The 27,166-nt window shown below is 37.4% G+C and overlaps 1 protein-coding gene and 1 pseudogene across 1 annotated transcript; both read right to left on the bottom strand.

Moving 5' to 3' along the window:
- Positions 1 to 271: 271 nt before the first annotated feature.
- On the bottom strand, positions 272 to 1,825 carry LOC126593928 (stem bromelain-like). Its single transcript, XM_050260098.1, has 2 exons — positions 1,250 to 1,825; positions 272 to 939 (listed from the first exon to the last, which is right to left on the bottom strand). Exons 1-2 carry the CDS (start codon positions 1,668 to 1,670, stop codon positions 344 to 346), a joined length of 1,017 nt encoding a protein of 338 aa, XP_050116055.1. The 5' UTR covers positions 1,671 to 1,825; the 3' UTR covers positions 272 to 343.
- A 17,695-nt stretch (positions 1,826 to 19,520) lies between these two features.
- LOC126592680 (ervatamin-C-like) lies at positions 19,521 to 25,695 on the bottom strand (annotated as a pseudogene).
- Between the last annotated feature and the right edge of the window lie 1,471 nt (positions 25,696 to 27,166).

Raw genomic sequence — 27,166 nt, 5'->3', positions numbered from 1 at the left:
TGTTTGGAGTTTGGTTGTGTGGGCAAAACTTGGAAAAATCCTTAGGTTATATTTGGAAAGTTGTGGGTACACTTATAGGTTTATATAAGTTTTTTTTTAAAAAGTTGGGTGAAGATATATTGAAATAGATGAATTTTTTGGGTGGCAATAAATCGGCAAAACGTGCAATAATAATCTTCTATGCATGTAAACTGTAATGGCTTTGCATATTATAAAATAACCATGTAATTAATAAAACTAACAGATCTTTAACCACACATATATCCTCGAACACAGTCTCCTTATGTTTGTGTGTATGTGTATATATATATAGACTTACATATAATGATTAATGTTCTGTTACTCAATCGATCACTGGATAGGTAGCATCCATGGTAATGCCACAGTGTCCATTCGGGCTACCATCTTTGAGAAGTTTCATGTAGCCTCCCTCTCCCCATTCCTTGCCCCAGGAATTCTTGATTTTCCAGTATTCGGTGCCAGACTCGTCCCTCCCGATACCGACTATGGTGACACTGTGTATCAAATCAGTGCCACATTCGTCTCTAAAAATCCCACCTTTGTAATAATAAAAAGCTGCGCTTCTGGAATCAATTCCGACGGTCACTGGCTGTCGACACACAGCCCTTGTCAGGGTCTCCTCGTCTCTCGGCAACACATGGTGATATCGATTGATCCGGGTGACAACGGGTAGACTTTCTAATATCTCTCGGTTGCATTCACCTTTCTTTGCCTTGTAAGGATAACTGGCCTCACTCACGATCCCTCTCTTGGAGACATAGTCATATGCATTAGCCTCGAGGCCACCCTTGCAGCCATCACTAAACTCGTCACAGTCGACAAGCTGCTGTGGGGACACCGGCACCATCTTGTCCTTCCCCCTTTTTATTCCATAAATTCCTTCTATTCCGGTAACTGCGGCAAACGCCCAACAACATGCTGCCATCAACATTCGAAACTTAATTTTAGCATTTAAATAATGATCACAAAATTGACTTTAAAGTTTCTGTACATCTATTTAACACACACTTAACCCCAACTTTAACACTCTTATTCTGCTGCTCAACCACAGAAATAGATGCCAAAAGATGAGAGTTTCTTCAGTGATGAATAACATGAGAATATAATTTGGTTTCTTCAGTTCCTTAATTTCTTTTGTTCAATTCCAAATGCGGTTAAGTATGTGGAAAAAAAAAAAAAAAAAAAGAACAGCACAATAAGCATGCTAAATATGGTTACGTATACGTACCACATTCTTCTGTCTGATCCCTCACTGGGGTGACTACCCCATACTCAACCCAATCGATGCTGCTGCATGTACTGTTGTCGATGTTTCCGACAGCAACAACATTGTCTGAGATTGTCATGTTAGTGGTCGAATCAGACTGCACTAATCTGCAGCAGTACCCGTTGGTGATCTCTTCAGTAGTCAAGTCGGCAAAATGATTGAGGCCGACGGTAAAACCTTTCCCATTCTTGTTAAATTTCTCCACAAATTCAAAGTTGTTTTTGAATATCGCGAGGCGCAGCTCTCGTTCTTCAGCGCTGGAGTAGACACGGCCGTGCACTGCGGTCCACTCTTCAAATGCTTGAAAAGAACTTGCATCGCAGATCAGTATTGGTACAAAAAATACTGTAGCAAAAAGGATTCTCCAATTATTAAAACTCATTTTAGAAGGAGATAGATACAGGAGAGGATATTTGGTTCGAAGGTTTGTGCAGAAAGGTTTCTCTGATATTTTCACCTTCTATCCTGTTAACACAGGAGTTGAAAGAAATGAAGTAGAGAGGAAGAAAGATATGAGAGGGAAAGCTAGGAAGAAGAGAATTCAATTTGGCTTTTCATTGCATGATATTGACGAGTGAGAGATACATTGAGTTATATAGAAACCACCCTGGACTACATTTAAAAAACTACCCTTAACTAAGTACGTCTTTACGACGAATCTCGTTGATGAAAGGAGCCTTACATAGGCTTATAAATAAGTTGGGCTACTTCTCATATAGCTAATTGGTTTTATGGTCGAACCTCAACTTCTTCATGGTATTAGAGTATATTGTCTTACGTATGATGTCAAACGGCCACACACACTCCACATTACCCTGTTGTGTTGTACACATGTTAGGCTTGAAAATTTGTCACACGTGAGGGGGCGTGTTGAGAATGCATCCCACATTGATGAGTGGATGAACCTTGCATGGACTTATAAGTAAGTTGGGTTATTCCCCATATATCTAATTGATTTTATGGTAAAACTTCAACTTCTTCAATGAAAAAGATGAATAACATTATACTTTATATATGTTATTGAAAAAGATGAAAGTGGTGGCTCAGTTCTAACTTTTTTTTTCAATTTAAAAAAAAATGTTATTGGCACTCTGAAAATTTAATTCTACATTTCGAATTTTTTATATTTAGAAAGAAAAAAAATACTATTTATAAAAATGCACAATGATATTTTTGGAGTGTCACTAATAATTTCCTAAATAAAATGTTTTGTAAACTTGATATATCATAAAACAATTTTTATAACTGAATTTGCTAGCATTGTTCTATATCTCAATTATTTTGTGGACTTGAAAGAAATATCTTAATTCTAATTTTGTAATGGGGTGGGGCTAGGAATCAGATCCCCATTGGGGGCGGAGATGGGGAATCCCTAATTTGAAACAATGAGTATGAAGACGAGGATGGGGATAAAATGCTTAACGGAGATGGGTTGAGAATTGTATATCCATAACGTTTTGATCCATTGTCATCCCTACTTTGATAGGCACTCATATATAATTGACGAGAGGTAGGGTGTATATACTTTCCTTTTACCATTAGTAACTTCATGGTCTAGGTTTTCATGTAATGCAAGAATTTTGTAGGAGTGATTTCAATACTTTTTGTCTGGTGCAAAATGTTGGAGTGAGTCCGGATATCTACTATGTTCTATCCATTCATACTATCTCTTGCATCAAACTTAAACACGGCCTCCAGATGAATAATAGAGATATTAATCACTTGAATTACACTTTGCCTCTAATTGTGTATCTAGATGCTTTTTTGAAGACCTACCACAATAATATGGTTGTTTTAATTAAGAGTCAAAGGTCTACCTTATCCTAGAATGTAGAATAAAAGAATCACTTGAATTACAAAGTCCTTGCCTCTAATTGTGTATCTAGATGCTCTTTTGAAGACCTACCATAATAATATGGTTGTTTTAAGATTCAAAGGTCTACCTTATCCTAGAATGTAGAATAAAAGTGTGTCTAATTGCGGAACAACTGAGCTCTTGCTACACTCGGTTTCTTTTGACATCTAGAGAGTGTTCACATGCAAATAGGGGAGGGGTTGTCGCAATTGCCATATTGTTTTTAAATTAAAGCAATAACAGCACCAATTAACCAAGAAATGTTGTAGCTGTGATCACACTCGTGTTTTTTTTTTCTATGTCTCATTTTCTCAAATAATCATCATACACTAATATTGGGTTAGGTAGCTATGTCAAATAAACGCTTCTGTATTGCGATAAGCCGCACTCATACAAGCTATTATTAAATTTCGAATGATCGCGTTACATAGAACCATTTATTGTACAAAAATAAGATCATTTTGAAATTTTAAAATTTCCACATCCAATGCATACAATCACATTTCTAAACTAATTCTATTTGCAACAAGTAGAATATTGAAGTTCGTCACCTTTAAATGGTTGAGAGGAAAGATTAAAACACATGACTTTATTAGGTGTAGAATATAGACTAGTAACCACTTAAGAACTTCAAAATCACGAATTGTGCCTCTAAATGCTTTTATAAAATGGTTTTTTAAAGAACTACCAAAATAAATGGTTCTATAAATTAAGAGTCAAAGCTCTACACCTATGCACTAATCGAACTAATATCAGTTCTTGCATTCTTTCGTTTCAAAAGCAAAAAAATTTCTCAAGTAATGCTAGGCATTTTATATCAAATAAGATTAATATAATAACGTTTAGTTGATATCAATTCTTGCATTCTTTCGTTTCAAAAGCAAAAAAAAAAAATTCAAGTAATGCTAGGCATTTTATATCAAATAGGATTGATATAATAACGTTTAGTTGATATCAGTTCTTGCATTCTTTCATTTCAAAAGCAAAATTTTTTCTCAAGTAATGCTAGGCATTTTATATCAAATAAGATTAATATAATAACGTTTAGTTGATATGACCAGCTAACCACACACATTTTTTTCTCCTCTACAAACCACAATGTAGGGAACTCATTTCTTTTTCGATCCCATAAAATTCACTGGATCATAAGGAAATGTTTATGTTGGTCGCACTATGTCAATAAAAGAGAACGACTTACATATTCTTCATAAATATGTCTTTGAAATGTCAATTCTTCAATGAATGAAATATCGTAAATAATGTAGTAACAAAATGAAACCGCAAGCACAAAAATATTACAGGAATGAAACAAAAACCTGAATAAATTCAAGACATTTAATATTAAAATTGAGCCACTTTTAAACGTTACTGTATAAAGTTGTATAGCATGCCTTGGGTTTTGTGAACTCCAACCTTACAATAGGGTGGACTGAATTTATTTTGAGGATCAGATTGTGGATTGCTACAAGCCTACAACCAACTCCAGTAAGTTGGAAAATAAAGCTTCCCCAGACCCAACTAAAATAAAATATTCATTAATTTTAGACTGGAACAAAGGACTCCAATTTAGTAGTCCTCGAAAGATCCTCGAACACAATGATCTCATAGTTGATGGGGCCTTTATTGACTCAAGAAGAATCCACAACCTCAATGAAAAGCTTGTAGCATATTCCGGCTATTATTTGAGACTCTCCCCGAACCAACTTTTGGAACACCAGTTTTTTGTCATGAATCTTGTTGTACTCGGAGACGGCGAAATCCATAATTTCCCTCAAATGTGGGTTGTTCAAGTTTTCAATGGGGGTAATACCCACCCCTCAGAGGTTGGTACCCGGGAGGGTAATGGTGCTCTTCTCTTCCTCCTCCTACTCCATACGCGGTGGCAGCAATTGAAAGATAAAACAAGGTGGTTAGGATTAGGAGGAGGCAATGAGGGCGATACATGCTCAGTGTTAGTTTCATGTTTGTCTCAAGAAGAAAGAAAAAAAATGAAAGAAAGAGACGCCACATTAACTTGGAATGCAAACTACTTTTATATGAATAACAATTAAATTGGAGGCAACAAAAAATGAAGCTGTTTTTTGTTATTAAAAAAAAAATAGGAATAGAAACGCTACTCCATAGTAAAGAGGGTGAGCAAAAACTGATTAAAAAACGAAAATCAATTTCAAATAATAATGATATAGTACCTACTTGCATAAAATCAAGTTCTCTAATTAATTTCCTTGTTTGTGTATAGAATACACAATGTATCTAATGACTTTTATTTCTTTCGAAGATTTCAAAACAATATAGTTTCTTTTGTTTGGAGATTTTTAATGACTAAAAAGGAAATATGTGTAAGATCTCACATCGCCCAGGGGAGTGGATCATGTAAGCCTTATATGTATATTCTCATCTCTACCTAGCACGAGGCATTTTGGGAGCTCACTGGCTTCGGATTCCATCGGAACTCCGAAGTTAAGTGAGTTCGCACGAGAACAATCTCATGATGGGTGACCCACTAGGAAGTTCTCGTGTGAGTTCCCAAAAACAAAATTGTGAGGGCATGGTCGGGGCCCAAAGCGAACAATATCATGCTATGGTGGAGTCGAACCCGGGATATGGTGGGGACCTGGGCTAAGATGTGACAATTATTGTAAGATCCCACATCGTCTAGGGGAGTGGATCATGTAAGCCTTATATGTATATTTCCATCTCTACCTAGCACGGGGCCTTTTGGGAGCTCACTGTCTTCGAGTTTCATCAAAACTCCGAAGTTAAGCGAGTTCGCGTGAGAGCAATCTCATGATGGGTGACCCATTGGGAAGTTCTCGTGTGAGTTCCCAGAAACAAAATTGTGAGGGCGTGGTCGGGGCTTAAAGCGAACAATATCATGCTACGGTGGAGTCGAGCCCGAGATGTGGTAGGGGCTTGGGCCGGGATGTGACAATTTGGTATCATAGCCAATCCCTGGCAGGAAGTGTGCTGATGAGGACGTCGGACCCCTAAGAGGGCTGGATTGTAAGATCCCACATCGTCCAAGAGAGTGGATCATGTAAGCCTTATATGTATATTCTCATCTCTACCTGGCACGAGGCTTTTTGGGAGCTCACTGACTTCGCGTTCCATCGGAACTTCGAAGTTAAGCGAGTTTGGGCGAGAGCATTCCCAGGATGGGTGACCCACAGGGAAGTTCTCGTGTGAGTTCCCAGAAACAAAACCGTGAGGGCGTGGTCGGGGCCCAAAGCGGACAATATCGTGCTACGGTGGAGTCGAACCCGGGATGTGGTGGGGGCCCTGGTCGGGATGTGATAATATGTGTATGGTTTACCAAAAATACTCTCTCATAATTGGACAACGTATCTAGTGAATTTTGTTTCTTTTGAAGATTTCGAAATGATATTGTTTCTTTTGTTTGGAAAATTTTAATGACTAAAAAGGAAATATGTGTATGGTTTACCAAAAATACTCTATCGGTAACATACCTAGTGAATTTTATTTCTTTTGAAGATTTCGAAACGATATTGTTTCTTTTGTTTTGATATTTGTAATTATGAAAAAGAAAAGACGTGGATGGTTTAACAATTATACTCTTCTTTATATAAGTCTATTAGGCCTCGTTTGGCACACTGTATAAGACACCGGATAGTACTAATAATACAGAATACGGTGTTTGGTGTCCGTTTGTATTAAATAGCCACCGGATTAAATAATTCGGGAACTTTATCAGGTATACACCCGCTTGCTTATACCATCCAAAACCATGGTACAATTTAGTCGGGTTCTCTTCTTCCGCTCCAGACGCTCTCTCATTCCTCTCCAGACACACGGTCCTCTCCAGATGCTCTCTCTGCTTTGCTCTCTCAAGACGAGGCCCCCCGCATACAACAGGACTACCTAAGAACTTGCTTTGTCCTCCATGCTTCGCTCCCTGCTCCATCTTCTCTCACATCCTTTCCCTTCCTCATTGCCCTGAACCCTGAATCACAAACTAACAAGACCTCAAATTTGAGTCTCAATCAGAGAATCCATGACCTGCGTTGTCTGATTCACCTCTTACCCAAATTAGACAAGGTCATTGATCGTGCATCCGTCATCCTGGACCTTGATTTTCGATGGCACGGGCTTTGGGCTCCGTCTTCCTCGACCTTATTGACTTGCTTCATCTCCTTGACCTTTATTTCTTAATACCATTTTCTGGGTTCTTTTAATCCCCTCTGATTATAAACTTGAAGCCCTTAAGATCCATTTCTTTTTATTGTACATGCAATGACTCTTAGCAAATTAACAGCATCTGCGGATGCTCAGAATCCCTCTTCTCTGTGGGAGCATCTCAGACATACGGCCATGCCCATCTCAGTAGAAGCTCGGTAGAATCCCTCTTCTCTTTTCTTATCCAGTTCAGTACCAAACACAGTATAAATAATACTGTCCTTAGTTCGATACTGCATCAAACGCTCGACTATTTGTCAGTACTATCCGATGACTATTTATCCTATCCGACAAAAATAGCCAGTACAATCCGAGCTGCCAAACGAAGCCTTAGATACGATTGTATTTTTGCTCACCACCTTAAAGTGGCGATGATGCTTACCATCACCATCCTAAGTAACAATGAATTTATTTGTGTTGTAACCTATTTTATTGAAGGGAGAGAGAGAGTGGGGCAAAGAGAGAAAGTAGAGGGTTAAGGAATTTCTATGATATTCAAGTTTCCAATCACATGTGCCTTTATCTATAGTAAATAATATAGGATTACTTACCTTGCAAAAATAATGATATGGTAATTACTTGCTTAAAATTAGGTTTTCTAATTAATTGTCTTGTTGAGTGTAGATACAGATCTCATAATTAGGCAACGTATCTAGTGACTTTTATTTCTTGCGAAGATTTCATGAAGAAGAAATCTATCTGGGATATATTTTGGTAATCTGGAATCGTGGTGGTGATTAAGTGATGCAATTAACCCATGAGCATCGTCCTTCCTGTCCCATTATATGATTTGAGATTTTTGTTCTCCCATGATGTCCGTGTAACACGAATTTAATAAATTTATTGATATGTGTAATATTGCAGTTCCCGATGAGCTCGGACTAGTGCTTGAATTTTATTTAATGCTTTGCAATTAGTGATTCTTTATTATGATATTTTTTTTTAGTACAACGGTATATTTACACTAAAAGGAGTGGGGGTTCAGTTAAGCCACACAATGGCCAACTTAATTTGGTATCGAATTCGTCATTCACGATATTCAAACCTAAGACCTCTCACTTACAAGTGAAGAAGAATACTACCAGATCGTAGTACTGAGTGACTTATTGCGATATTCTTAAATATGGTTTGTATAAGGAACTTTTTGGGGCCTAGTTTTTCATAATATGAATTTATACTGCCGTTTTTTAATGAATGAAATATTGGAAGTCTTCTTTTTCATAAAAAAGAAAAGAAATCTATCTGGGATTATTCACAACAGGTAATTGATAATGAGATCTTGAAATTATTACCTATATACAACCCATTACACATATGTAATAACCATATTCTACAAATTAACCACTCACATTACAACTATAACAAACTAAACCATACTAAGTTTTATCACCAACTCAGTCATTTACTAAACTACCCTTAATACTGTGTTCATCTGGATGTTATGGAACCAAGACGCCTTCAGATAAAATATTGTTGCAGATACATTGAGAGGTGGAGTTTCGCATGTGGAGTGTTTTCAATGACCTATTTCCTTTGTCATTATCAATTCATGTTTAAGATGATGTCGACCTAAATTAAGGATTAGAGTTGTTTGTAGGGTGATAGGATGATCAAAAATATCATCAGGTCACATGGCTGAGTAAATGAATGAAACAAAAGTAGTTCATGGATTAACGGACATGAAATGGTGTATAATTAACTCTAAATCAATTTATTCGTACAATACACATTTTGCTGAAAACACACATTTCTTCGTATATACAATAGACTAATAACTGATATAACAGAAATGCCACATGACATTATTCTAGTGGTTAAGTTTGTTAATATAGTTAGAAGGGTATTACTGTAATTGGGATATATGGCTATATAAGAGATGGTATAGCTATCATTTCTTTAAGTTCTTTTGTATACATTTTCTCCATTTTAATCAATACAATCTTTCTGGTTTTTCTCTGTATCATCTTCATCTTCCTTTGTACCAATTCTTCATCTTTTACAATGTAGTTAATATGGTATCAGAGCCACCAAGGCTCACACCATGGATCTTGGTGGTCGATTCCTCTTCTATTTTTTTTTTCTTCATTACTTTCTTTCGTTGCCGCATATTTGATCGTTTTTTTTTTTGTTGGTCTTTGGATTTTTCTTCCGAGGGTTTTGTGTTTAGTATTGGGATTTTTCATCAGACGAAGGCATTGAGCGAGGAGAGAAGAGGGAGGCCTACGGACTAGAGCTTGGCGTTGGAATCGAAGAGGGAAGACTTGAGAGAATCGACGTTGGAGAGGAGAGATCGAAGGTCATCGACGTCCTCTTCCAAAGCGTAAACAGTGTCTTTGAGGCTGAGGTGGCTCTGCTCCTCACCTTGGTGAGTCAGAACCTCGGTCAATTGGCGATCGGCAAGCTTCTTCGGCGAGGCAGCGGGAAGAGGATCTCCACCAGCCAATCGCCGAACTCCTTACTGACCTTCCGTTCGATGTGCCACCGAATATCTGGAATCTTCTTCTCCATCATCTGCTTGAGCATAGAATCGCTTCCTGCCCCTGCGATGCCATTCGATTTCGCTCAAGAACTGCAGTTTCAGATTTTTTCGTTCAGTTCATTATGTATTTTCTGGGTAAATTTTTGTTTTGGGTTGTGATCAGAGATCATCGGTGTTATGATATCTTGGTCTTTGGAATTGTGGCGAATTTTTCTTCGTCTAAAGCTTGAATCTTGATCCTTTGGGCCAAATTAGAAGTGGGAACTTCTTGATTCTTGAATTCGGGAAAGGAAAATTTTCTAGGGAAATGTCGGATTCTGGGAAAGGAAAAGCATCAGCTTCTAGACAAGTGTTCGATTCCGTTGAAGGAAAGTATGATCGTTATGTTCCTGGGTTGAAAGAAAGTACGACGGCGGCGGCCTCTCTCAGGTGCCGATTCTGAATTCTGCAAGTATAAGATGGGTCCAGACCAACACTCTAGTTCGATTTAGTGAAATGAATTCTACATCGGTGCTTATAAGGATGGTTCTGTTTGGAGGACCAACAAGTTTATGGATATTTGCACAGGGCTGATGGTTGCGCTTGCTGATGGCGGCGACGAGCATTGCGGCTTGATAGCGTATGCTTGTTGAGAATTTTTCGAACTGTTTTTGCTTCTTGTGATATTTTAGTGGAATTGGCTGTGAAACAATTTGGGTATTGCAATTTTTTTTGTGGATTGTTTGTTCAAGATTGCAACTCTTGGGAGCTCTTCAGGTTCTGATTTTGTGCACTCCAACTGGTTGAAGAAATGGGTCAGTGAATTCTGTGATCTCTACTCTATTCTTTGGTACAGAAGAAAGATTAGACATGGGTGCAATCCTGGTGTTTGTCGAATTACCCAATTCAAAAGTTTCATGTGAAGGTTATATTTGGTTTCTTGGTTAATAGTATTAGTTTTCTTGTCAATTTAAAAAAGAAAGTGTCATTCTTTCTATGAATTTTGGAGTTTCATTCTCCTAAGTTGCCGTATGATTTGGAGTTTCATTCTCCTACGTTGCAGTATGATTTGTGTTCATGGAGTGTCAGTCTCCTTATTTGGTATTTTTAGTAGAAGTTTGAGATTTGTGTTGTGCTTTGGAGTGTCATTCTCCTTGGCTGATTTGGTTTATTGGAGTGTCATTCTCCTTGGTAGATTTAGTTTATTGGAGTGTCATTCTCCTTGGTAGATTTGGTCTGGTTTCTTAGAGTGTCATTCTCCTTGGTAGATTTGGTTTCTTGGAGTGTCATTCTCCTTGGTAGATTTGGTTTTTTTTTTTTGGAGTGTCATTCTCCTTGATAGATTTTGTATGGCTTCTCAGTTCACAGTCGAAAATTTGTTGGGTGTGTTAAGGATAAAGCTGGATTGTACTTGTGGTTTTCATCATGGCTTCACCAACGGCAACAGTTGTAGTCTTGTGTGATGATAATGGGGTGTGCAGAGGTTTTTGGTCAGCAGTTACATGGGGTGAGCAGAGGTTTTTGGTCAGCAGTAACAAAGGTGTCAGTGGGTGCTTTCTTGTTTGCAGCAGGTTAATTCTTGAAGCACAGATCAGTCTCAAATACTGGCTAGTTCAAACTTCACTTGGATACTCCAAGTTTAGTTTGAGGGGGAGTAATAACTGATATAACAGAAATGCCACATGACATTATTCTAGTGGTTATGCTTGTTAATATAGTTAGAAGGGTATTATTGTAATTGGGATATATGGCTATATAAGAGATGGTATAGCTATCATTTCTTTAAGTTCTTTTGTATACATTTTCTCCATTTTAATCAATACAATCTTTCTGGTTTTTCTCTGTATCATCTTCATCTTCCTTTGTACTTCTTCATCTTTTACAATGTAGTTAATATAGACAACCAATCTGCATGGTTTTGCTGAATACACACAAATTAAGTCGACAACAACTGATTAAATGAAATTCAGTTTTGGATTTTGGATTTTATATTTTGGTTTGGTGGGGTTAGATATATAAGAGGGAGGATGATTCTCTCCCCTCCTAATCTCTTTCCCATTCCCTCCCCTTATACTTGAACGGTTACGGTTAAGCCACGTCAACATCTTATATTGAATTTTTATAGAGACAATAAAACTAAAAGCAAAGTGTGAGAGGAGTGGAGAGAAGATGATGAGAATAGAAGAAGAGAGAATCCTACTGCATATAGGAGTTTGATCGAGAACAAGGTAATAAAATATGCCTAATCGATCATTTATATTAGTACATTGATTGTTCAATGGCAATGGCATTCTAATAACCCATTTTCATCAAACTCACGACACGTTCGGTGAACGAGGATCTAAAGAACAAGAGAGATCACTTCGGTTCGTAAACCGCCGGAAATAACCGATATATTCAGACAATAACTAGCGAACATAGACAGAAGGATTCGGGAAGTAACCACCAAATGCACAAGGAAGATGCACAAGGAAGAATGGACCAAAGAGCTTTCGGTAGGTAACCCTTGAAAACTAAAAAAAATGGATTCGGACAGTAACAGACGAAGAAAAGTAAAAGCTTTCTGATGGAAACCAAAGAAGGCGTAAGTAAAGGTATGTACGATCAACCAAGAATGAACCCAAGGGTGGGTTCAAAAAATTGAAAACCGAACTGAACTGAAACAGAAAAAATCGAACCAAACCGAATTGAAAAAATCGAACCGAACCGAATCGAATTAATTAAATTAATTTTTTATTTAATTATTTGTTTTGGGTATTATTTTCTAAACCCAATTTGTAAGTTAAAATGTGCTAAACTCAATGTGTTGCCAAACTTTAAGCTCAAAATATTAAAAAGAGACCTATAAAAACTCTAAACCCTTACCTATTATTTCTCTCCCATATAAGGTTCCGGAACCAAACCTCCTCCTGAAGTACCTACATCCATCTCCATAGCACTGTCTACTTCTGCCCCAACTTTCTTTTCCAAATCTACTCTCATATAACATGTAACAGTATCCATAAACATTTATTTCGGATAGATTACTTGCGTAATTTGTGATGGAAAAGAATCCAACACACACTAAATAAATCCATCCACGCATTACTTTTACTAATCAAGTTGTCAACATGCAGTCAAGCAAACAACCCTGATCTTTGAACAACATCATACAATTTAACTTTTCTAAGTCATTTGTACGATTTTTGTGTTGTGAGGTTGTTAGTTTGGACTTTGGAAGACTTGATTGATGATTTTAGTTCAACTTTAAATGTTTATTTTCATTGTCTTTGATTCTAGTTAGAATGTTTATGTTATGATTGTGTTGGAAATGTTAAAATTTAAAATTTCAATGTTTTTCATTTTTTGAAAAAAAAAACAAAAAACAAAAAATCGAAACCGAACCGAAAAAAATCGAAAAAAAAATGAACCGAACTAAAATTTCGGTTTGGTTTCGGTTTTGGCAAAAAACCGAACCAACCCCTAGAACCCAGTTCGACAATATTGGACATCCTTTTGCAAAAAATAAAAAAAATAAAAAATAAAAAGAGAAAGAAAAAGAATAGAAGGCAGATTGTCCGCCCTCCTGTTTGGGTGTCCTTCCCATCCCTTCCTATTTGTACAGTCACGGTTAAGTCACGTCAACATTTTATATTTTTATTGATTTTTGTCTTATTATCTTTATAAAAAAAATTAATATAAAATGTTGACGTGATTTAACCGTGACCACACAAATATGAGGGAATAGGAAGTGCACCCAAACAAAAGGGCAGACAATCTACCTCCAAAAAATATCAGTCAATTACAAGTACTAAATGGATTGTCTGACACATAAAATATCTTGAGCTATAGTATTTTGGAAATTTTGGTTGGGCACACGCATAGTCTGAAAAATCGATAATATCGACGAAATATCGAGGATATTTCAGTTTTTTCGAATCACGGATATTTCGGAACATATCCATGTACATATCGTACAAATATCGATGTCGATAATTTCGCTCACACTTCAGCAATATTTTGTCAAAATATCGGTGTAATATCGCTAAAATATTGAAAATATCGATGTAAAGGAAGGAAAAAAGAAGAAAAAAAAAGGGAAAAAAAGATGTCAAAATATCGGTGTAATATCGCTAAAATATCGAAAATATCTATGTAAAGGAAGGAAAAAAAAGAAAAAAAAAGAAAAAAAGGTAAAAAAGGGAGGAAAAAAAACACAAAGGGGATTTGAACTCCTCCCATTTTACTCCTCCAACACTGTAACCACCATATATCACTTATGTTTTAGTGATAATATGCTAAAATATTTATATTTATATGAGTGACATGTTAACAATTACATGCAAAACTATTTTGGAGATTTATCATTTGATGAATATTCTTCACAATAAACTTACTCTACACAGAGATGATGAAGATAGTGAAAATTTTGAACCTCATAGGAACTTTTTGTGGTACTAAATCACTCATGTATCTTACCATGCAATGTATAAAGTGTAAAATATTGTATTAAATCATTATATATAAATGATTATGGTGTGTTTAATCTTTTTTTCATTAATTACTACATATTTTCTACACTCACAGTGTTTGCCAGCTCGCTGTATAATCAACTTAAATCAGTTAAATCCATCATGTAATGCATTTCCTTCTAATTTTTTTGATAAACTAATAGATAATTGACTAAATAAACATTCTCCAAAGTTTCAATAAAAATTTCCAAGTTTTTCTTACAATTTTCGCGGTTTTTATTCAATTTTTATTGATATCGATAATATCCCGATATTTCCATCGAAATTTCCATGTTTTTGGACTATCGATATTTCCGATATCATCGATATTTTATACCATAGGCACACGTATTGTGTTTAAAATACACGTATGGCATAGAACCATAAGTTTTGTCGGATCATCACTTCATGCGATCTTTAGGGTGCGTTTGATACGCAGACGGGACGGAACGGGACGGGACGGGACGGGACGGGACGGAACGAAGATGTAATTTTTGAAAAAGACATAGGGTATATTTGTCTTAAAATGGTAAAACATTGTGTTCCACAGACGTGGAACAAACCCGTTCCAGGGGGGGCAGGTGGGACGCAAAAACACCCAAAATCTGTCCCGTGGAACAGCCCGTTCCACCCATTTTTGGCGCACCAAACGCGGGACGGAACGCCTCGTTCCGTTCCGTCCCGTCCCGTCCCACGTACCAAACGCGGGACTGAAAAATTCTGCTCCTGAACCATTGGTGATGATGACTTACAGATTCTTAGGTTAGTGCGTTGGAGTTTGGTTGTGTGGGCGAAACTTGCAAAAATTCTTAGGTTATATTTGGAAAGTTGTGGTGTACTTATTGGTTTATATAAGTTCTAAAAAATAAGTTGGGTGAAAATATTGAAACAGATGGTTTTGCATATTATAAAATAGGGAACTTTAACGAAAAGCTCACAGTATTGTTCATTTTAACGAAAAATCATATTTTTACACTAAAAAGTCAATTATGATACTATTCACTTTACTTTTTATTTTGTATTTATCGTTAAAACTCAAAGTTTTCAAGCTCTTTTCTTTAGTTTTTCTTATAAAATAACCATGTAATTAATAAAACTAACAGATCTTTAACAAAAGTCATCCATAAATCCAAGCTAACATATCCTTAACCCAGTGCCGGTCCTGGGAGTAGCCCGAGTAGGTGGGCGCCTAGGGCCCCCACTTTGGGGGGGGGCAAATTTATATATATATAAGTGTTATTAACATTTTAAAAATCTCGTCCTACACTTTTTACAAATATTTTTTTTTTCAAATATAGAAAATTTGGAACGTATTCCATTAAAATTTTGGAAAGCCAATAACAATTATATATATATATATATATATATATATATATATATATATATATATAATTTTGTAGTTTGAGTAAAATATCTAAATATGAAATTATAAAAATTAAAAATTAAAAAATTGAAACTTGCTGTGCAGCTTTTGGACTCGGGAAGGGCCGGAAGGCCCAAAATATTTCTTAAGTATGTGTATTTATATAATAATATATAAATATATTTTTAGAGTTTAAATTTAATAAAATATTTAAGTATAAAATCATATAATAGTCTTGAAAGTTGAAACTTGATGTACAAAGTGTCTTGGGTGGGGTGCAAAGCTTCAGCAACAATTCAACCCTTTTCTTTGGGATTTAACGCAGCAACTAACAAGGCAATCTGTAACTCTGCTCCTGCCGGTCCTGCCCTGCGAATGCAGCAAATCAGTTCTTTCCCACTTGCAGAGGATAGGTAACCTCACTGATAAATGCTTCTCTTCTCTTATGCCTTTTTTTCTATAATTTAATTTGTAAGTGTTTGTAAATATAATTAGGATTTTCGATCTTTTTAGGGTTTAAGATTGTTTATTTTTTGGGAGCAGCCTCTCCATAAATGGGGGTAAGGCTAGCCGACATTCACCTCTCCCAGACCCTGCGTAAAGCGGGAGCCTTGTGCACTGGGTATGACCTTTTTTAAGATTGTTTATTTTAATGCTTATTGTTTATGCGAAATCAGAGTATTCACTTGTCAAGTGTCTATATTGCAGTTATAAAATTCGAACTTGTGGATGCACTTAACAAAGTGGTTAAATCCCTTCAAGAAGATAATTGGATTATGGATGCACTTAACAAGGTTGGTTACTTTTGCTTCCTAACTAGTTTTGGTTCAAGATAATTCAAAGTTTCGATATTGAATTTTACCGTATTTTTTATGCGCCTCATTTTGTGTTGTGTCATTTGTATCAAACTTTTGTGTTGGGTAATAGGTGAAATTTGAATTTTAGTTTGTTTCTTTGTCAATTTGTTGTTTACAGAATATTGAGTTGATTGTTGATTGTGGGGTTGTGATTTCCTGATTGAAAAAGAGTTGATTATCATGCCTCCTATTAGAAATAGTAAGCCCACTAACAGAAACAAAAAGTATCTCTCTGGGTCTCAAAAAGAAGAAATAAGGAAAAGGAAGAAGCATTAATAAAGTTTCAAGCTGGATCTCTTAGTAAGTTTTTCAAGAAACAAGATGACAGTTCAGTGAATGAGGAACAAGGGAATCATGACAATAATGGGGAAAAAGATGAATTCATGACTGAGACTAATAACGAAGAGCAAGATGAGCGATGTGAGCCTATATCTGACGATGGTAGTAAAGAGTAAGAAGATGAACCTCTGATTGAGACTGACATTGAAGAACATGATCAAGCTAATGAGAATGGTAAAGATAATGAAATTGTCTTTCCTTTGAATATTGATGATCCAAGGAATTGGGATAAGATTGATCAAAATCTTAGGGACATGTTAGTGAAAAGAGGTCCTAAAAGAGTTGATGATGTAGCATTTCCAAAAGATAATTCGGATAAGCATTTTTCTTCTGTACATTACATTAGAAAATTGCCTAATGGGGAGACGTAAGATAGGAAGTGGCTAGTGTACTCATGTTCTTTGGATACAGTATTTTGTTTTTGTTGCAAGTTATCCAAGCAAATTGGAATCAAGACTTACCTAGATAATGAGGGTTTTAAAGATTGGAAGAATATTAGTCACATGCTTACAACTCATGAAACTAGCAAGGAACACATTCACTACATGAGTGAATGGATTGAATTGGAAAGAAGATTGCAAAAATGTAAAACAATTGATGAAAGTGTGCAACAATAAATCAGCAAAGAGAAAGAACATTGGAGACAAGTGTTATGGAGGATAATTGTTGTTGTGAAAAGACTTGCAAAAGTTACTTTGGCATTTCGTGGAGACATTGAGAAGTTGTATGAAGAGAATAATGGAAATTTTTTAAATGTGAATGAAATGATTGCTGAATTTGATCCTAAAATGCAAGAGCACATTCGGCGTATTGATACACATGAGACTCATTACCATTATCTTGGTCACAAGATTCAAAATGAATTGATACAATTGTTGGCAAGTGAGGTCAAAAGTGAAATCATAGCAAGAATTAGATAAGCAAAGTATTTTTCAGTGATACTTGATTGCACTCCAGATGCTAGTCACGAAGATCAAATGTCTCTTATAATAAGGTGTGTGGATGTTACAAAAACTCCAATAAAGGTTGAAGAATTCTTTTTGGAATTTTTGAATGTACATGACACAACAGGGCGTGCACTATTTGATGTGCTTTTAGGTGCATTGAGCACTCTTGAACTTGATGTTGATGACATAAAGGGACAAAGTTATGACAACGGTTCAAATATGAAAGGCAAAAATAAAGGCGTGCAAAGCAGAGTACTTGAAATAAATCCTAGAGCATTCTACACTCCATGTGGCTGTCATAGCCTTAATCTTGCACTTTGTGATATGGTCAACTGTTGTCCTAAAGCTATGTCTTTTTTTGGAGTGGTACAACGTATATATACATTGTTCTCATCCTCAACAAACCGATGGAAAGTTTTTACAGATCATGTGCAAGGAAGTCACACCATCAAACCGTTGTCACAAACTCGTTGGGAAAGTCATATTGAAAGTGTTAAACCCATAAGAGAAAGTGCTCAACAAATAAGAGATGCTTTGATTCACTTGGCAAATACTAATGAAGATCCTAAGTCAAAGAGTGAAGTCAAATCCCTAGCAATTCATGAGCTGGAGAATTTTGAGTTATTGTTAGGTATGTTATTTGGCATAAATTGTTGTTTGATATTAATACTGTTAGCAAAACTCTTCAAAAAGAAGACATGCATATTGATGTTGCTATTGATCAATTGAAAGGGCTTATATCCATTCTTGATCGGTATAGAGAAACTGGATTTGAAGAGGCAATGAATGAAGCTAAGAAAATAGCAAGTGAGATGGAGATTGAGCCTGTTTTTCGTGAGAAACGCATCATTCGAAGAAAGAAACAGTTTGATGAGAGTGCTAGTGAAGTGGCAACACAATCAGCAATTGAAGCTTTTAGAATTTATTACTTCATTTATATAGTTGATCAAGCTCGGACTTCACTTCATATCAAGTTTGAACAATTTCAGTAATACGAAGAAACATTTGGGCTTTTGTTTAATTTGAAGAAGTTAAAAGATGTAGACTATGATAGCTTGAAGAATTTTTGTATCAATCTTGAATGATTTCTGAAACATGGTGAGCATTCTGATATTGATGGAAATGACTTATTTATAGAGCTAAGAATCTTGAGAGAAACTTTGCCAAAGGAAATAAATCAGGCAATGGAAGTACTGAAATATATAAGACAAATGGATGGTTGTTTCCCGAATGCATGGGTTGCTTATCGTATTTTGTTAGCCATACCAGTTACAGTTGCCTCTGCAGAAAGAAGTTTCTCAAAATTAAAGTTAATCAAATCGTATCTTCGATCAACTATGTCACAAGAAAGATTGAATGGGTTAGCTATTTTGTCAATTGAAAAAGAATTGGTTGAAAAGTTAGATTATATAAACTTAATTAGTACATTTGCGTCTAAAAACGTGAAACGTGTAATATTTAAGTAATGTTTGCATATTTTTCTTCTTTGGATATGAATTCTAATAATTTTTTATGTAGAAATGAACTTTTTCATGTATTTAGTGAAACCTTTTCTTATACATATAAATGTACAACGAGTCGGGTGTCAAAGAACTTTAGGGCCCCATTCGAAGGCTAGCCTAGGGCCCCAATTTTTCAGGGCCAGCCCTGCCTTCACCACATATACATCGTCAAACAGTCTCCTTATGTATATAAGACTTATATATAAAGATTGATATTCTATAACTTTTCAATCGATCACTGGATAGGTGGCATCCATGGTAATGCCAGCCCATTTGGGCTACAACCTTTAAGCAATTTCATGTAGCCTCCCTCTCCTCATTCCTTGCCCCATGAGTTCTTGATTCTCCAGTATTCGGTGCCAGGCTTGTCCCTTCTGATACTGACTATGGTTACAATGTGTGTCAAATTAGTTCCACACTCGTCTGTAAAAATCCCACCTTTGTAAAGAACAAAAGCTGCGCTTCCGGGATCAATCCCAGCGGTCACCGGCTGTTGACACACAGCCCTTGCCAGGGCCTCCTCGTCCCTCGGCAACACAGGTTGATAGCTATTGATTCGGGTGACAACGGGTAGACTTTCTAATATCCCCTGGTTGCATTCGCCTCTATTTGACTTGTAAGGATAACTGGCCTCACTCACGATCCCTCTCTCGGAGACTTACTCATATGCGTAATCCTCGAGGCCACCCTTGCAGCCATTACTAAACTCGTCACAATCCACAAGCTGCTGCGGGGACAATGGCACCATCTTGTCCTTCCCCATTTGTGTTCCATAAATTCCTTCTATTCCGGTTACTACGGCAAACGCCCAACAACATGCTGCCATCAACATTCGAAACTTAATTTCACAATTTAAATAATGACAACCAAATTGACTTCAAATCTTCTGCACATCTATTTGACACACACTTAACCCCAACTTTAACACTTATTCTGCTGCTCAACCACAGAAAAATTGAAGAGAAAGTTACTCAAGTAACTCAACATAATAGTAATAACAAACAGTTAAAAGTTAGTAGGAAAATTACCACACTTGTAACTTTCCTTTACTCTGTTAGTCTGTTGTATTTAGCTTTCATATAAATACTCTTGTAACTTATCCTTTGGTGTAATGAAAATCATTTCACAATATGGTATCACTCGCCTAAAGTCTACCGACTCAGATCCTTCGTACGCTTCCTCTCATTTTCTTAGTCACCAAACAGGTCTCATTCCTGTCATTTTCTCTCTGCAATCAACAATCTATGGCGGCCAATTCTTCGACTTCTTCTTCCCCAGTGATCGTGCACCATCCTTCTCCTCATGTGCTTGCTGATCCTCCTTCTTCTTCTCCAAATCCTCATCCTTCAGTTCCGCTGCACACAAACCCTAATTCTTCAATTCAGGCATCGATCAACTCGATTACGATACACAATATCGGCAGCATGATTCAGACTAAGCTCAAGCGCCATAACTATCTTGTGTGGCGATCTCTCTTCGAGCCGATCTTTCGTCGCTACAAACTTACCGGTATTGTTGACGGATCTGAACCTCTACCGCCTCAGTTTCTTGCTGATGATTCTGGTCGATTCACCTCTGTTCCCAATCCAGACTATGAATTGTGGTATGAGAAGGATCAGAACATCATTATATGGATCAATTCCACACTTTCGGAAGATCTGATTCCTTTCACTGTTGGCGTTCAATCTGCGCGAGAACTCTGGCAAAATCTTGAACGGCGGTTTGGCGGTGTATCTCGTTCTCACATTCATCAACTCCGTTCAACCTTGCAATCTGCCACGAAAGGTTCATCTTCTATTTCGGAGTATCTCCAACGCATCAAAGAGGCTACTGATGCTCTAGCCGCCGCTGGTGCTCCTGTGGATGATCATGATCTACTCCTCATCATTCTAAATGGCTTACCTAATGAGTATGATTCTTTTGTGGATTCTGTTCAGTTTCGACTTGCTGATACCACTGTTGATGATCTTCACGGATTTTTGTTAAGTAAAGAAATGGCTCTTGCTCGCAAGCATTCCACTCAAGGAACAAATTCTGCACCCTATCAAGCTTTTCAGTCTGTTCCAGCGTCTTCACCTTCACTCCTTCCTACACCTCAGGCATATATTGCTCAGCCTCCTTCTTTTTCTAATTTCAACAGAGGCAATTTTCAGCGCAATAACTCTCAAAGGAATTATAATAATCGTAATCGATACACTCGTAACCACATCAACAAGAATGCTTCTAATCGTGAAGGAAATCGTAGTGGTGAAGGATTTCGTAATGGTGCTCGGTTCTTTAACAATAATTCCAGGAATGTTCCTTGTCAAATCTGTGAAGACACTGGTCATCAAGCGATTGACTGCTCCAATCGTATGAATCCCAATTTTCAAGGCCGTATTCCACCAGCTAAGCTTGCTATGTATGCTCGCTCAAATGCATCTTCTTCTCCTTCATGGCTACTTGACTCTAGAGCAAGCTCTCATATGACCAACAACCTCCAAAATCTTCAGAATCCACAACCTTACAGTGGCCCCGATAAAGTCTACATTGGAGACGGCCAAGGTTTGCCGATTCTCCACTCTGGTTCCTCGTTACTTCATACTCCTTCTGCTACTTTTAAATTACAAAATGTGTTGCATGTTCCACACTTGAAACATGATCTTGTTTCTGCAAATATGTTTCTTAGAGACAATTGGTGTTCCTTAACTCTAAATCCTTTTGACTTTCATGTCAAGGATCTTACTACGGGGATGATGCTTTTTAGAGCTCCTGTTCGCTGTGGTCTCTATCCCTTTTCTGCATCTTCTCAGTCTTCATCGAAGCATCATGGTCTTACTGCACTCAAGGCATCACAACACACTTGGCATCAACGTTTGGGGCATCCAACGTTCAAGACTTTGCAATCTGTGATCTCAAAGTCTTCTTTGCCTTTATCTACTATTGTCAAACAATCTTTCTGTTCGAATTGTGTTTTAGGCAAATGTGCCAAGTTACCTTTTCAGAATTCTATTTGTCATTCTTCTAGATCTTTAGAGTTGGTTCATGCGGATGTTTGGGGTCCCGCTCCCCTGTCTTCTATCAGTGGATATCGATTCTATGTCATATTTGTTGATGACTTTACTAAGTACACTTGGCTGTATCCTCTCAAACATAAATCAGAAGTATTTCAAGTTTTTGTTCACTTTCAAGCTCTTGTTGAAAATCTGTCTGGTCACAAAATTGGAACTTTGAGATGTGACTCAGGGGGTGAGTTTATTAGTACTCAGTTCAAACAGCATTTGTCCAGTCATGGCATCCATCAACATTTTAGCCATCCATACACTCCTCAGCAGAACGGGTGTGCAAAACGGAAACACCGACACATTGTGGAAACAGCCAGGACACTACTTATTGCATCTCAGGTTCCTCATCAATTTTGGGTAGAAGCATTTCTCACTGCAGTTTATCTCATTAATCGGCTTTCTCCAACTGCTAAATCTTCACCCTGGGAGCAATTTTTCAAGAAGAAACCAGATTATACTCAGCTGAAAATCTTTGGTTGCAGCTGTTATCCTTGGCTTAAGCCATATACACAGTCCAAACTTGACCCCAAGAGCAAGTTATGTGTTTTTATTGGCTACAGTTTGGTTCACAAAGGTTACAGATGCTTAGACCCCTTCACCAATAGAGTGTATGTCTCCCGGCATGTCTACTTTGATGAAACCACATTCCCATTTCATAATCCCTCTCTTGTTTCACAGCTAACCTCTTGTGCTTCCTCCTCAGTCAATCCTTCCTCATTTTCCCTTACCTTTCCCAACCTTTATTCTTCATCCCCTCTTACTCCTTCTATTACACGTTCACAATCCCTTACCTCTCCCCCTGTCTTTCAACCTCCACCATCTGTAAGTCCTACTAAATTTGCATCTGAATCAGTTTCTGTACCTGCACCTGTCTCAGTTCCTAATATTGTCCCAGTTCCTGATATTGTCCCTGTCCCACCTCCAACCCTTCCTGTCTCTACTCATCCTATGCAAACCAGGTCCAAATCTGGAATTTTTAAGCCCAAGGCCTTTACTGCTACCAAACATCCTCTTCCTTCCAACTTAAACACTGAATTTGTTCCAACTACATACATTCAGGCATCCAAATATCCCCATTGGCGAACTGCAATGCAGGATGAGTTTAATGCTCTGCAAAATACAAGAACTTGGACATTGGTTCCTTCTGATCCTTCTTACAATCTCGTTGGGTGCAAATGGGTCTTCCGAATTAAAAGGAACCCTGATGGTTCTGTGGACCGTTATAAAGCCCGGTTAGTAGCTAAGGGCTACAATCAGCAGGAGGGTATTGATTACAGTGATACGTTTAGCCCAGTGGCTAAACCAGTTACAATTCGACTTCTTCTCACTCTTGCAGTTCAATCCAATTGGTTTCTGCATCAATTGGATGTAAGTAATGCGTTCTTGCACGGCTCTCTCAAGGAAGATGTGTATATGTCTCAGCCTCCAGGCTTCATTGATCAGGACAAATCTTCTTATGTTTGTCACTTGCAAAAATCCCTTTATGGCTTGAAACAAGCTCCTCGGGCTTGGTTTGAAAAACTGCAATCTGCTCTATTCGCTATGGGATTTAAGGCCTCACAATCTGATCACAACTTGTTTGTGTTGCACCAACCTGTCTTGGTGGTTGTTTTGGTTTATGTTGACGACATTCTTGTCACCAGACCTTCTTCCACAGCCTACACTCATGTTATCTCTCAATTTAGTGATCAGTTTCCCATTAAGGATTTAGGCGATTTGCATTTTTTCCTTGGTTTGGAGGTTACCCGAGCTTCTACAGGGATCTTTATTCATCAATCTAAGTACATCTTAGATCTTCTCAAACGCACTCAAATGGATGGAGCAAAGCCCTGCACCACTCCTCTTGGTTCTACTAAGCTTGATCTCACTGGTTCTCTATTGGATAATCCAGAGGAATATCGCTCTATTGTTGGTGCTCTTCAGTATCTTACATGGACTCGTCCGGATCTCTCCTTTTCAGTAAACTTGGTCTGCCAGTTTATGCATTCTCCTCGGGAACCCCATTTTCAAGCAGTGAAGCGCATACTCCGCTATCTTAAGGGAACACTTGGATATGGTCTCTGGTTTCCTAAAAACTCGACTCCTCTTACTCTCAAAGCATATTCTGATGCTGATTGGGCAGGCTGTTCCTGGGATAGACGTTTTACTGGGGGATTTTGCATCTTTCTTGGATCCTCTATCATCAGTTGGAGTGCCAAGAAGCAACACATCGTTGCTCGTTCATCCACCGAAGCTGAATATAGGTCCTTGGCACACACTGCTGCTGAATTAACATGGATCTGCAAATTGTTCACTGATATCGGTTTCCAACTGCCTTCTCTTCCTCAAATTTGGTGTGATAATGTTTCTGCGATTGCCCTTGCTTCCAACCCTGTTTTCCATGCTCGTACCAAGCATGTGGAAATAGATTACCATTACATAATGGAACTTGTTCTTGCCAAGTTGCTGACTGTCCAATTTGTATGCAGTCAGGATCAACTTGCTGACATTCATACCAAATCCCTTCCCAGGCAACGCTTTCTTTTTCTCCGGTCCAAGCTATCACTTCAACCTTCTCCGTTTAGCTTGAGGGGGTGTGAAGAGAAAGTTACTCAAGTAACTCAACATAATAGTAATAACAAACAGTTAAAAGTTAGTTAGGAAAATTACCACACTTGTAACTTTCCTTTACTCTGTTAGTCTGTTGTATTTAGCTTTCATATAAATACTCTTGTAACTTATCATTTGGTGTAATGAAAATCATTTCACAATAAAAATATGCCAAAAGATGAGAGTTTCTTCAGTGGTCGATAACAAGAGAATATAATTTGGTTTCTTCGGTTCCTTAATTTCTTTTATTCAATCCCAAAATGCGGTCAAGCATAAATTCAAAACTGAAGTAAATATGTTGAAAAAAAATTCAGCGCAATATGCATGCTAAATATGGTTACATATACGGACCACATTTTTTCTGATTCCTTACTGGGGTGACTACTCCATATTCGACCCAATCGATGCTGCTGCATGTACTGTTGTCGATGTTTTCGACAGCAACAGCATTGTCTGAGATTGTCATGCTAGTGGCCGAATCAGAGTACTGCACTCGTCTACAGTAGTAACCGTCGGTGATCTTTTCAGTAGTCAAGTCGGCAAAATGATTGAGGCCGACGGTAAATCCTTTCCCATTCTTGTTAAATTTCTCCACAAATTCAAAGTTGTTTTTTAATATCGTGAGACGCAGCTTCGCTCATGAGCGCTGGAGTAGACGCGGCCGTGCGTACTGCGGTCCACTCTTCAAATGCTTGAAACGAACTTGCATCTAAAATCAGTGGTACAAACACTACTGTAGCAAAAGGATTCTCCAATTATTACAACTCATTTCAAAAGGAGAAAGATAGATCAGGAGAGGATATTTGGTTCGAAAAGGATATTGGTTCGAAGGTTTCTCTGATATTTTAAGCTTCTATTCTATTAACACAGGAGTTGAAAGAAAGTAGAGAGGAAGAAAGGTATATATGAGCGGGAAAGCTAGGAAGAAGAGAATTCAATTTTGGCTTTTCACTGCATGAGACTGAGATACATTGAGATGTATAGAAACCACACTCTACGACATTACAAAACCACCCTTAACTATTACAACAAACTCAACTAATACAAAGATGACAAGTGGCATATGGTAATATACCCAAACCCGCCCCATATAGAATATACAGTACTTACAATTTTATATAAATAAGATTATACTTTATATGTTACTGAAAAAATGAAAATGTAGCTCACTTCTTACTCTCTTTTTTTCAATTAAAGAAAAATGAATTACTATTGGCACTCTTAAAATTTAATTGTACACGTCAAATTTTTTATATTTTAGAAAGAAAAAAAATACTCTTATAAAAAATCCACAATTAGATTTTTGGTGTCAATTATAGTTTCCTAAATAAAATATTTTGTAAACTTGATATATCATAAAACAATTTTTTGTAACTGAATTTGTTAGCATTGTTCTATATCTCAATTATTTTGTGGACTTGAAGTACATATCTTAATTCTAATTTTGTAATGGGGTGAAGCGAGGAATCAAATCCTCATCGAGGGCGGAGATGGGGAATCCCTGATTTGAAACAATGAGTATGACGACGAGAATGGGAATAAAATGCTTAACGGAGATGGGATGAGAATTGTATATCCATCACGCTTCGATCCATTGTCATCCCACCTTTGATATGTGCTCATATTTAATTAAAGAGATGTAGGGTGTATAATTTCTTTTTACCATTATATAGTATTTTCATGGTCTAGGTTTTCATGTAATGCAAGAATTTTGTAGGATACTTTTTGTGTGGGGCGAAAGGTCGGAGTGAGTCCGAATGTCTACTATGTTTCTATCCTTTCATACTATCTTGCATCAAATTTAAACACGGCATCCAGATGCAAAATAGATAAATCAATCACTTGAATTACTAAGTCTTTGCCTCTATGTCACATCTCGGGTTCGACTCCGCCGTAGCACGATATTGTCCGCTTTGGGCCCCGACCACACCCTCATGGTTTTGTTTCTGGGAACTCACACAAAAACTTCCCAGTGGGTCACCCATCCTGGGAATGCTCTCTTGCGAACTCACTTAACTTCGGAGTTCCGATGGAACCCGAAGCGAGTGAGCTCCCAAAAGGTCTCGCCCTAGCAAACTAAAATTAGTTACGAACAACCATAAAATAAAAGGAATTTTATTGAAAACATGGATAGAAAACACCTTGAAAATAAACTTCAAAAGCCCTCTAGAGTAATGCATGCGTTTCTTCTCCTCCCCTCCTTCTAATGGCTAAAAAGTCTTAGAATAAAACTAGGAAAC

The sequence above is a fragment of the Malus sylvestris genome, chromosome 12 (genome assembly GCF_916048215.2).
Source record: "Malus sylvestris chromosome 12, drMalSylv7.2, whole genome shotgun sequence".
Lineage (NCBI taxonomy): Eukaryota > Viridiplantae > Streptophyta > Magnoliopsida > Rosales > Rosaceae > Malus > Malus sylvestris.
The sequence above is the reverse complement of the archived record's forward strand: the minus strand, read 5'-3'. Positions and strand labels throughout refer to the sequence as shown.

What these genes read in the sequence shown, in the direction of transcription:
- LOC126593928 (XM_050260098.1), bottom strand. Translation starts at nt 1,670, where the DNA reads ATGAGTTTTAATAATTGGAGAATCCTTTTTGCTACAGTATTTTTTGTA. An exon ending in GGATCAGACAGAAGAATGTG is followed by an intron (nt 940 to 1,249) that starts GTACGTATACGT and finishes TGTTGATGGCAG; the next exon opens with CATGTTGTTGGGCGTTTGCC.